General features: G+C 40.5%; 1 protein-coding gene across 3 annotated transcripts; it reads left to right on the top strand.

The window, feature by feature from the left end:
- The first annotated feature begins 194 nt into the window (after positions 1 to 194).
- LOC125740821 (chorion-specific transcription factor GCMb-like) lies at positions 195 to 8,638 on the top strand. 3 transcript variants are annotated; one of them, XM_049012534.1, is made up of 7 exons: positions 195 to 225; positions 3,314 to 3,362; positions 3,700 to 3,802; positions 4,188 to 4,440; positions 6,710 to 6,822; positions 7,020 to 7,145; positions 7,348 to 8,638. In XM_049012534.1, exons 3-7 carry the CDS (start codon positions 3,707 to 3,709, stop codon positions 8,242 to 8,244), a joined length of 1,485 nt encoding a protein of 494 aa, XP_048868491.1. In that variant the 5' UTR covers positions 195 to 225; positions 3,314 to 3,362; positions 3,700 to 3,706; the 3' UTR covers positions 8,245 to 8,638. The 3 variants fall into 3 exon arrangements, with proteins under 3 accessions (XP_048868491.1, XP_048868482.1, XP_048868473.1); XM_049012525.1 differs by lacking the exon at positions 195 to 225 and adding an exon at positions 1,515 to 2,102; XM_049012516.1 differs by lacking the exon at positions 195 to 225 and having other exon boundaries at positions 2,534 to 3,362.
- The last annotated feature ends 4,702 nt before the right edge of the window (positions 8,639 to 13,340 follow it).

Raw genomic sequence — 13,340 nt, 5'->3', positions numbered from 1 at the left:
ATCGCGTAAAGCTTGTTTATGTGGTTCCACAATCACCCTTACCATCGACTGGATTTTGGGGATAACTGCTTATCACGATCGAATTTATGCAAAGCTGTCTAATTGTTTCATATTTACTCAAAACAGAGTGACAGTTAATAAACCTAACCGGAAAGTATTATGTAAATAAGAGAAGAAGCGCTTAGAGCAGAAGCCGCAAACTCGGACTGCGTTTGAATCAACCAAGTATGTTAATTTTTAATAAACAAAGTTATATTAAAATGTATTAAACTTAAATAATTCATTAAGCGACCGTATTGACTGTGCTAAATTTAAAAAAAGGTTAACTGACGAAATAAGATCGAATGTGTTAATAACTCTGTCTACATGTATGTAGGCTATATATACACGTACACAAACATGTATACATTTTGAACTACCACGTGTGTGTGTTTAATATGTACGTATATTGGATTAGTATATATAATAATCCAAAATGGTCACACGACTAATTCTGTTTATGAAATTCGTCATTTTTGTAAATGTTCTATTAATTTCCACATTTATTTTTTTATATAGTAATCAATAATGAGTTTTCACGTAATGATTTAGAAAATGGTATACCTATACCATCCTATAGGATGAACGTAACAAATCAGCGATCTTATCACTAACCCGACGCGGTTGAAAACAGAAAACAGTATAGCGAACACAAAAAAAACAAGAATAGTTACAAGCTTAAATTCAATCCATACTTACATTAAATTTGAAAATGCTTTGAAAATGAATCATTATGAAAGCATTATGAAATGATTTTTACTTGTATATACGCTTACGCTGACTTTTAAAAAATATATTTTATCTTCATTGCTCTGCAAATAAAGCCAAAAAATTAAATTGTGCCTAGAATATAATGTAGCCATAAACTTTTCAAATTATTATTAAATTAATTTTACGTTAGTCACGCACACTCATAACTCGCGTCCACAATTATTTGGTGAGTGTGTATTTTGCTTCTACCTGCTCTTCCAATTTAATAGTTTCAGTCCAGATTAATCTCTAATTAAGAATGGACTGTTTAAAAATAGAGCATGGCCAGTATTTTAACTGATTACTTCATGTTTGGAGTAAAACACGAAACCATACTTTCTCTGCAGAATTATCAAGGAATTTATTATTACTATTAAAATGAGCCAAAAAAAGGACCTTACCGAGAATGGGGGAAAAAAAGAAAATAAAGTGCATATCAGAAGGATGCAAAACATTCTAAACCGCCAAACTTTTAAAACATGATAACCATACATTCGAGTGTTTCATGGCCAACAGCCAAAGACGGAAGAAGCAGGGAGAGAGAAGAAGACACAAATTAACTGCCTAATATATCTGTCAAATTAAAGGGGAGACTTCCAGAAACTCATTAGAATCAAATGCCACCATTTTTCAAAACTGCAATCTGAACAGAATCTCCAGAAGTGTCAAGTGCAGTGTGCAGCATGATACTGATTAGGGTCACGAAGGCTGAAAACAACCTCAACTCGGTAAGGCACACAAGCTAAAACCTCAAAAATGGGCACGGACACGTCTCGAGACTGAGCAGAAGAATGCATGGGCTAGTGGATGGACACCTTCAAGCACCAACAAGGTGGTGCAGGAGTAAGGATGCAGACTGCAATTATCAGTGACAAACTTCTCAGAATTTTACAACTTGCAGATGGTGTAAAAATTAAGTCCAAGTTCTCCTGTCAACTTATAGAAGATATCATCTTCTTGATACTCTGGTACAAAAACGTCAGGATCTTTCAAAAGTTTATGATTTCCATGCAAGACAATGCCCCTTATTATGCATCAGAGTTTTCCACAGACTGGCCAAGAAAGATGAAATGTGACTGAATTACGACCTACACCCCCTTCCATCGCCTGACAGTAACTCCCATTGGGAAGTTTAAAGTAAAAGATTTACCAAGGTGGCAAGCAGCAGCTTCTCAGAGCTGCATCTGGGATGCAGTCTTAGCTACCTCAGATAATATAGGATGTTATCAAATGAAAAACTTCATTGGTTGAATTGACAACAGTCTCATGGTGGTTTTTGAGTAGAGAAGTGGCTATACAGGACATTAAACCAGGTAAGGTGGACTGTATAGAATGGTCATCAGTTCATCATTCCTTTTATAGACTGAATAACTAAGACTGTTTTTCATTATTCTTTCTGTTGATGGTGAAGAGAGAGAAAGCCACTTTAAAGGTTTCTGATTGCCTAATAATTGTTCACGCTGGAAAATGTTTTTCTTTTATTTTTATTTGTGACAGACTAATGTAACATCTTCTTTCTAAATATATTTACTTGGACCGAAAGAAAACTTATGAATTTACTTTTATAAGTCTGCCCAGTTTGCTAAACAATATTCCAGGAATAGTACTTGCTTAATAATTCTGCACACGATGTATATGAACGTACACTGTCAAAAAAAAAGTACCAATTTGTACCTTTGAGGGTATAATTACTTGTCGTCGGGGCCTCAAGGGTCTGCCAGTTGTACTTTAACTGTAGGTAATTGTGCCATTTAAGGTACAGAAATATATTCTGAGGAACATTTTTGTACCATTGGGGGTATATCAATGTTTGTACCTTGGGGAACAAAACTGTATCAGGGCTGGACCCTATTTTCTGACAGTGGATTATTGGAATACCAAATGTTATACATCTTGTTTTCTGCTCAGTAAAGTGGCATATGACGTATATGAAAAGTAGGAATTATTGGCATAATAAAAATGGAGGATACACTTAATGCAAAAAATGCGCCACAAATCTATGTTGACTATATAAATAAGAATTTTTGTCTATGGTGAACTTTTTTCAATTGACAATCCAGATGTCAAACATTTGGGGGTTTTACATAAAACTGTTCATGCGACTTTATCTGTGCCAAGTGTGATTCTATAATCTGGTTTGGTGCGTTAGTTTGCTTAGTCAATTTTATATACATGTTCCTGACTGGCCTTTCATTTACAGAAGAAGCTAATCTTGTTTTGTAACTCTTAACAATGCTGGTAATATGATTACGTTCATTTTAGCTGAGTGGCCAGAACAATAACTGGAATTTCTGGCGGAGTGCGGTGTGTCCATTTCCTAAACATGACATGCAAGCATCATCAAAAATATATCACATTAGGAGAAAGAGTAAAAGGGACAGCTACGAATTCGATATTGGCATGTCCGTGGCTGTTATGCGAGACGTAATGATGCATTAGATTTAAATGGGAACAAAACCAAAATTTAAGGTTGATGAGCAAGAATGTATTCAGCCTAAACTGGGGGTTTTTCTGTACACAACAGAGAGCAGCATTTCTGTGGACAGTCGGCAAGAGAAGGGCAGGACCATCAGGTGAGATGATCAGGAGATTAACCTGAGGACTGACGAGGCTCACGGAGAGGTCCACCCTCTTCCTTGAAAGGAACCTGCAGGCGCTCAGCGGCGCTTATTACGCTGCCGGTAGTTTGGGGGCGCGGCTGAGACCCGCAAACACCTGCAAACTCAAAGCGTAGCGCACTGGCAGAATGGCCATTCGTGTTTGTAGTAGTATGAAATTTGACGGATATCGTGCTTAGATTAAATATTGATACTTTCAAGCTTCCGTTCTGTGATGAATAATGACTATTGAACACGGGCATTCATTTACGAGGTTTTTCGATTGATAGTTTACTGTTTTTTTCCTCACCAGTTCCGTCATGTCAAAACCGTCAGAACAGTTTGAAGACTCAGATTGTGTCTGTTCATTGGGGATGAAATTAACCTGGGATATCAACGACCCTCGGCTGCCTCAGGTATGCTGCATACCGACACTTCTTGCGAGCTGTCTATTTGCCACGGTTAATAGCCGTGGAAGACTTAGTTCATCCAACTGATATAAATTCTTCATATGCTTTATTATAAATGTTTACGCGCATAACATATTTGCTTCGCCTACAGCGTTACTGACAAATGTAACTCGCATAAAGTACGCGATCACATGGGCATTATTCGCTCGTTGTCAAAGACTGTGTCATAAAGGTTATAGTCTCCTAAATAAAAAACGACGGTAAACGGATGGATCCTTTTTCAGAAAATTCTGCTTTACTTAATGCTTACATTTTCTCCCTAATTACATTTAATCACAAGTATGGCCGCTGTTTATAATCATTAATTTATGTGCACCCATTTTCCCTCCAGGACATCAAGCAGTATGACACTTTCCAGGAATGGACTGAAGGCTACGTCCGCTATATCTACAGCGGCGAAGACAAGAATGCCCAGCGGCACCTGAGCGGTTGGGCCATGCGCAACACCAACAACCACAACTGCCAGATCCTCAAGAAGTCCTGCCTGGGGGTGGTGGTCTGCAGCCGGAGCTGCACGCTGCCGGACGGCACCAAGCTGCAACTCCGGCCCGCTATCTGCGACAAGGCTCGGCAGAAACAGCAAAGTAAGATCTATCACTCACTATGCCTTTGAGCCCCACATCGATTTCATTTACTTTACTAGGATATTTAGAAATCTTATTACAGGCCTGTATATCCAATGGATTGATTTATAATTGATAATTATAGGCTATACGAAGTTTAGCCAATAAAATAATTTTGCAGCAATATACAATATAATTTTGAATCCGTAATTTATACAATAATTATAATTTAGACATACTCTTAACATGGTAACTAGTAGAGTGAACAGTCGACTTAAAATATAGGCATATAAAAATAGACAGAAAATGAACTGATTACGCCTCAGTGGTTGCGATTTTGTCGTGATTTTTGTGAAATGGCGTAAGCCTTCCCAATGTTGAGATAAGGATATTAAGCGTGGGGGGCACTTCCATGTTAATCTTAGCTGATTTAATTGGAACTGGCTAAATCAAATAGTTTCCACCGCAACATAAAGCGGAAGTCTTTATTCACAAATCCGGAGGGAATTGCGCAATAGCCTATCACTCAAAACAAAGTTTCCAGTATATGGGCAAGTCAGTCACCAACATGTGATCTCACAAAACGGACAACCAACAAAACACAAAAAGAAAATTACTTCGCTCAGAGTCGTCTCGATTAGCTGAGCCCACAACTACAGAACAAATCCATGGAATAGAAGACCGGAGATAAGCTGAAAATCTAAGTAAAACAACAATAACAAAAATAGATTTCCGTAGCTACTCTGCTTTGACCAAGAATTACTCATTTCGGATTCGGTTAACTAGTAAAATTTAGGCCAGCTGATCTAACTTATTTACTTCATTCAGTAATTCGTCATGTCAAAACATCATACAGCTACTTATAAAAATAAACAAATAGGCTTATATTCACTCAAATTTGCACGAATAAAACATTTTGCATGATAAAGAGAAACACGTGTCCCTCCATAGGTTATTTCAAAGCAGCTTATCACACTGGAGCAATAAACTGAACTAGTTCGTTATAATTAACACCAGCACGGACAGTCAAACTAGCTACATAAAATACAGTCTACTCCCGAGTGGCTCGCAATGTTCAGTGTTTCTCAGTTTCAAAATGCTAATAGTCTACACGATTACATGAATTTCGTTTTACTGACGTTGTCTACCGCTCGAAAAATTAAAGCACATCAATATGTATCGTGTACGTGTAAAATAAATTAACTTTGTTCTGATAAGTGCCAAACACTGAAACAGTACTTCATTGGAAGAAAAACTTAGAGATAAAAGCAAATTTTAACAAAACGAATGATATCCAGCATTTCTCACTTTAGGAGCAGTGAATGCAGTGTAATCCTTCAGTTTAATACTGTTTTTTATTTTTTAAACATCATTGCACGTGTCTACATCATTGCATGCTGTGCCAAAGACGGGTTGCTCTATTTAATCATTCGGCATTCAGTTTTTGGTTAAAGTGTTCGTATAAAGCGGTGTTGGTAAGCGTTATATACGCGTTATGTAAAAACCACATTGATATTTAGAGTACTTCAGTTTTAACCTGTACAATTTTCGAATTCACCCGATTAGATTTTACTTTGAATACCCATTTTCCTCACAAGCTTAAATTCCGTCTAGTTTTTATTGTTGCGTGATCATGATGCAGTGTAATGCTTACGTGAGTGCTTCTCGGAGACCACCCAGCAAAATAAATTCAAGAAATGAAAGAAGATGATCGCAGTAGCTAATAAATAATAATAAACACATATCATAAAATAACAACACTGCAGACAAGCCAATTATTAGCATATCGTGCCTAAGGAAATTAGAATTAATGCAATATGTGAGGGTAGTTAGGCCTATATAGCAAATTTCTTGCTGCATCTAAGGCAGTGAGTAAATTCTTGCAAACGTTTTCTATCTGGCACCAAACTGCAAACGCCAGTACATGAAAATCATGGCTAAAACTCCTAATTTATTATTAACCAAAGCAAATTACTATTATGTAAATATAACAAAGCACTGAAAATAAGTGTTCTGTAAAATTAAAACACTCATTTAAAATATATTCAGTGTTTAAACACATGTAAAATTTGGATTGTAAATATTATGGACATTCCAACAAAGAATTAGAGATGAAGTTACAAGTCCAACCACAGCAAACATGAAGCATAACTTTACTTATAAAATGAGCTACTCTGCATTACCATACCAGTGATATCATTTCAAATCATCTGGGCTTTATCAGTGATGATGCCTTTTATCATTATATACTGTTCTGTAAAGTTGATCTATTGTCCTCTGCATTTTACAGAGAAGCTTTGTCCCAGCTGTAACTCTGCTCTGGAGCTGATACCTTGTCGTGGTCACAGTGGATATCCAGTGACCAATTTTTGGAGAGTTGATGGAAAGTCCATATTTTTTCAGGTCTGTCAGTATACCTCTGTCTGTCTGTCTGTCTGTCTGTCTGTCTGTCTGTCTGTCTATGATGTGTGTCTGTCTCGTTATCCTTATGTTTAAATATCTGTGTATGCCAAAGGAAATAATACTCAGTTCTAAATGAAACATGCACGAGAAGCATGAATAACAGGAATTAAAAAGGTGGTATTTTCATGCCGATGCAGGCGAAAGGAGTTCATGACCACCTGAGACCTGAGACAAAGTCAGAGACAGAGGCTAGGAGGAGCGCAGTGAAGAAACGGATCTCCTCGCCACATTTCCCTCAGAAGCGACGACTAATAGAGCCAGAAGTAAGAGTCTGCCCTGAACCCAACCCTAACTCGCTAACCCTACCCCTGAACCTAACCCTAACCCTAACCCTACCCCTGAACCTAACCCTAAGCCTAACTCTAACTTGCTAACCCTACCCCTGAACCTAACCCTAAGCCTAACTCGCTAACCCTACCCCTGAACCTAACCCTAACCCTGAACACTGTCTCACTTCCTTAACAGAGCGGGAGGTACCATGACCCAGGTGGACCTTTCCCCGGCCTGCACCACCTGTCCTGCATGGATGGCCCAGACCGCTTCAGCATCATCACGGAGTCTAATTTCCCCATCCAGCCACAGCACTACTCCTTCCAGAACCCTGAGCCCTATAAGTTTCCCTTTGACTCTCCTGGGGCCGCCGGTGACGCGGCTTCACTGCAGAAGGCTGCCAACCCGCGACTGTACGTCACACGACCACCATGTGGCTATGACTTCACTGTGCCCGGGTACCTGGGGCCGGGTCCCTACACGGCGCTTTACAAGGACCGTGGCAGCCCGCCACCCGAGGTGGACCCCAGTAAGACCTGCATGAGTCTGGGTGGGCCGCAGCTCAGCACCAGCCCCCTGGGGATCCACGAGCGTGGCTATGATGGCTCCGGAAAGCACCGTGGCTGGAAGCAGGTCGTTGGCAAGGGAGGCTACAGCGAGCGGGCCGACTATGGGCAGATTGGCACCAACTCCAACCAGCACTACTACAACAGCGAATACCCGTGCAGGTACGCGGGACCCACAGCTGCCAGCCCCACCGGCCTCCAGACCATAATCACCACCACCACCAAGGTGTCATACCAGCCCTGCAAACCGGCCGTGGTGAAGTATGGCGACAGCCTCTATGATGTCAAGGGCTTGCCCAGCTGCAACTCTTTGCTGGAGGGCAACTCGTCCAGCTCCTACCCTGATCTGAAGCTTCCGGAAGATTCTGGGGTCATCAAATCAGCTTTGGCGTATCAGCAGGAGTCGATCCCTCCCAAACCCGAGAAAGGGGAAAGTCTGGAGAATTACCGCTATGGGAGCTACACCCCCAGTGGCTACCCGGAGCGCGTGTCGCACCCCTTCAGATACGAGGGGAGCGAGTTCTGACTTTCTCATTTGGTCGTGGGCCGTGTGTGCAGCCACCCATTTCCAATAGTTTCACAATCATCTGCCTTTTTGAAAAATACTGTGTTATTTATACATTTCAACCATAAACGTCTCTGGGTTGTAATTTTATCACATACGTCATATTTTCATTTAAAATGAACATGTAAATGGAATATTATCATTTTAAATTAAAACCTGGTAATTGCAATCTCATCTTTTTTTGTGAATAATGTTCTGAATTACAGCACTGCAGCAAAAATGTGTTTTGTTTTTATAAAGAAATGGCATTCAGTGATGATGAAACCAGCTGATTTTCAGTATAAGTGTGTGTCTAACATTGATATCATTGGACAGAATAAATGTCATTTATTTTAATAAATAATATTATAAAACATAATAACTTAAAGCCTCTTGAATTTTCTAACAGTATCATATTCTCAGAATGAATCTCTATAAGAATCAAATTGACAAATTTAACCCAACAGAGTGTGCTGTGGACTCAGGAAGAGGTGACAGGCCTCTCACTTGTTAATGACATCATCTAAGTCTTTGGACTGTGGGAAGGAACCAGGGAACCACTCAGAACCTAAGAGAGCCCAACAAAAAACCAGCAAGCTGCAGTTGTATTGATGCTCAGAGGTGTGATTCAAACGTGCGGTTGTGGTCCAACTTCAGTTTACATGACACTAATCAGATTCATGTCTGATTCATTCCTGTTTAATTTGACTAGTTTAACTCTATTTTTAGATATTGACTTTTAATCTCATCACTGCGTAAACATTGTTAGTTGCCCCGACAGGTAAGGTGAGTGCTTTTCTTCAGAAACATACCAGTAGAATGAGTATTTGATGGTATCTCCGACGTCCATGTTTCAAAGAAATGTGTCATCAACTTTTCCAAAAGCATGTAGAACGTGGCTGAGAAATTACTGATCACTGATTTCATTTTGCTATGGCTTGGAGTCACACACAGGGTTGAGTTAAAAGTCACATAGATGGTGAGAAAAATGATTAAAAGAGACTAGCTGTCTGAGCAAACAAATCAGTGGACATGTCAGCTCTTTAAATGTACCCAGCAGTCATGTGATGGGTTCTGGGGTTTGTGTATCGATTTGGATCTATCTCCATTATATACACAGATCTAAATGCACTACATTCACACATTTTCATACACCTACAAATTATTTTCCCCAAGTGTAACACTATGCTCTTTTTTACCCCCTTTCTGCTAATGTTCCATCAGTCTGGATAGCAAAGACAGAGGAATGGATTGTATGTTTTAATGCTCTTAGAGCTGTTACCTGCAGATTGCATAAGCAAAGGGTTGCACACTGCAGGACCCTCATATTTCTCCTCTGCCCTCATGACTTGATGCCTTTCTTCATAATTTTTACCCACAATCACAACAAACTTTAAAGCAGAAGCACAACAATCTCTCCACCCTCATATGACTTCAAAGTCATTTCACCTCTAAGATGCAAAATTCCCCTTCCATACCTACTGGATGCACAAGTCTTGGTTTAAATTTCACATTTTCTGTATAATTACAGGTAAACAAGTTAATGGTGAGAATGTAAAGTAAAAGTGAGCTTTCAGTTCGGTGCGTTCTACTCAAGTCAGAAACTTTCCATGACCTCTTGATAATTTATCGGGGCAGTGATGGTACCCCTCTGTCCCCTCTCTCTCCCCGCTGACTTTCATCCGAATCTCCATGTCACTCTCTCTCCCCACTGACTCTGCCTGCAGTCTCACTTACGATGATTATAATGCACTGTGGTGTATTTTCGTGTGAATGAAATGGAGGAGCCACATTAATGGACCCAGTGCCGGCTTTCAGGACCACCATTCCTCAAGAGACCCTCCAAAACCTACCATTAAGTAGCAGAGGACTGGCGTGTGTCCCCCTCCGCTGGGGAAGCAAGGGATGTGCCGGGGGCCCCAGGTGTCTGGGAAGGAGAGCTGCTCATTAGCGGGTCTGAACGGGAAGCTCGAGGGTGAAGGCTGAGGGCAGATCCTTGGCTCCCCGGCGTCCCGGCCAAAGCCGGCGGGCCGGGAGGAAAAAGGACGACATGAAGAAGCAGGGAAAGGCACTTTGAAATGCTCTGCTACTGAGCACGCTCGAGTGATTACAGAAAAATGACATTTCTATAATGGAAAGATGCTGGATAGTCTGGATTCAACCAGGTCTCAGGGTTTGAACATGATATGCAGGGATTCAGTACACTGCACACATACACTGCCCTCCATAATTATTGGCACCCCTGGTTAAGATGTGTTCTTTAGCTTCTAATAAATTCAGCTGTTTTCTAAATAATATAGGACCATAATGAAAAAAGAGGAAAATCCAACCTTTAATTCAAGTGCATTTATTCAGTGGGAAAAAAAACCCACATTAAGAAATAATTCTTTTACATCAAATCATGTGTGTGCCACAATTATTAGCACCCCTGATGTTAATACTTTGTTCAACCCCCTCTTACCTACAAAACAGCACCTAATCTGCTCCTATAATGTTTCACAAGACAGGAAAATACAGAAAGAGGGATTCCCCTTTGCACAATCTCTCTAAATCATCCAGCGACCTGGGTCCTCTCCTCTGCACTCTCCTCTTCAGCTCGCTCCACAGGTTTTCAATGGTGTTGAGGTCTGGGGACTGAGATGGCCATGTGAGGAGCTTGACTCTATGTCTGGTGAACCATTTCTGTGTAGATGTGGCCACATGTTTAGGGTCATTACCTTGCTGAAAGACCCAGTGACGGCCCATCTTCATCTTTCGGGCAGAGGCCACCAGATTTTGATTTAAAATGTCCTGGTATTTAAAAGCATTCCTGATGCCATGCATCCTAACAAGGCTCCCAGGGCCTCTGGAAGAGAAACAGGCCCACAGCATCAGCGATCCTCCCCCATACTTCACAGTGGGCATGAGGTGCTTTTCTGCATACTCATCTTTTGTGTTCCGCCAGACCCACTTAGAGTGTTTGTTGCCAAAAAGCTCTATCTTGGTCTCATCTGACCAAAACACAAGGTCCCACTTGAAGCCCCAGTACTGCCCAAGCTTAGCGAACTCCAGACGTTTGCGTTTATGATTGTGAGTGAGAAAAGGTTTTTTCCGTGCACACCTCCCAAACAGCTTCTTGGCATATAGATAGCGCCTGATGGTTGTTTTGGAGACTTTGTGACCCCAAGATGCTACCATTTGTTGCAATTCTTTAACAGTGAGCTTTGGAGAACTTTTTATTTCTCTTACCATCCTCCACACTGTGCGTGGCATAATAACCTTGCGTAATCCTCCAGGCTTGTTTACCACTGTTCCAGTTGTTTTAAACTTCTTAATGATTCCTCTGACAGTAGACATGGGCAGGTGCAGGCGAGTGGCTATTTTCTTGTAGCCATTGCTTGACTTGTGAAGGTCGACACACATCTGTCTTACTTGAATGGTGTGTTCCTCTGTCTTTCCCATGTTGAAGAGCAGATAAGAGAAATCGCCTCTGTGTCACGTCATATTTGCAACCCAGGGAAACAGGAAGTGATGAATTACTAATTAAATGTTCCTAGATACTCTGATCAACTTCGTAAACCACTGTAGAAATGACAGAAACACTTCAATGATATTTATTTCCTAGGATTTGTTAGAGGTGCCAATAACTGTGGAACAGGGGATTTTTTTCTCACTTATAATTCACTTGAGTTAAAGGTTACATTTTCTACAATTTTCAGTTTGAGAGTATGCATATAAAATTGAATTTATTTTAAGGCTTTTAACACATCTTAACTAGGGGTGCCAATAATTATGTATGTCACACGTAATTACAATTTATGCGAGCTGGTAAATAAATGCTCCACACGTATGTTATATGCAGTTACATTTTCGTTGTAAATACATGTTCCTTACACATGTTACAAGCAATCACCTAGTAAATATGCATGAGGTAAATCGTCAGCTGTAACGATTCCCAAAAATACTTCATCACTTGAGAGCGGGGAGCAGCCTTGGCCGACATGATGTAGTAAATATTAACAATGCACTTTCACTCTGGATGGATTCAAGTGATTAAAAACACACACACTTCAGGTAGGCCTTACATTTAACTGAGGAAAATGGGGCTGAAAGATGACTGCAGTATTTAAAACATTTTGTTTATTTGGAGATTTTAACAGAAATGTTGGAAGAGCTTGAAGTGGCATGTCGAGGGAAGAAAGCGGAGTCAAACTGGGGACAGATGAAACCAGTACTGTGTTTCTGAGGATGAACTCCACTGGTTTGCTCTGACCTGTGAACCAAAAGCAGAATCTCAGGTATGCTGCTCTAAGGACGCATCATTAAACGCAGGTGAAACTTTTTTCTGCCTCAAAGCTCTCAAACACTCCAGCCATGTGGCATTAAGGTAAATCAAGAGAAACGGAACCCATGTGAGTGAAATCCTATCCTCAGTGCGGAAGTCCCAGTCAAGACACAGTATTCATAACCAAAGATGCTGCTCTTCAGAAATTTGCCTCACATATCATTCAGTTACAGGAAACGTAACACCTGGGCAAGGAAATTGGCATACAGGTTTAGTTTGGGCTGCAAGCAGTTCGCAAATGTATAAAAATTCTATTAGACTAATTAAGCAAAATAGAAAGTGAAAAAGCACAAGCAGTAGAAAATCTAAGCATAAATGAATGCATCTGGCCTCCCTTTACATGTATGCATATGCTGTGGCCTGTATGGGGACACATCTGCAGAAAACTCCGGACGTCTGCACAAGTGGACCTTGATAGTATGCAAGGGCATAACTTTGGGTTGAGCATTTTTTATTTTTTTTTTTTGGGGGGGGGGTGGTTGAGGTCTCCTCCCATTTAAGGGGCTCCAGTGGGATGTATTGGCTATTTCCAGGGTTTGATTACTGGGGGGTTACAATCATCCCCCATCCCTCCAATAATTTACAGCCATGATAGTATGAATGAATTAATTCACTGAGAAAAGGACAGAAGGAGGCTCAGCACACAAATGAATTTCTATGTTTTCCTGGCAGTGTCACCGACTCCAACAGACCTAAAAGTGCTAACTTAATCTTTAAATCCAGCAATATAACTGTTTATGTGTATTAAAACAAT

This window comes from Brienomyrus brachyistius, chromosome 1 (genome assembly GCF_023856365.1).
Source record: "Brienomyrus brachyistius isolate T26 chromosome 1, BBRACH_0.4, whole genome shotgun sequence".
Taxonomy (NCBI): Eukaryota; Metazoa; Chordata; class Actinopteri; order Osteoglossiformes; family Mormyridae; genus Brienomyrus; species Brienomyrus brachyistius.
Note: the sequence above shows the minus strand (reverse complement) of the source record. Positions and strands in the feature narration are given on the sequence as shown.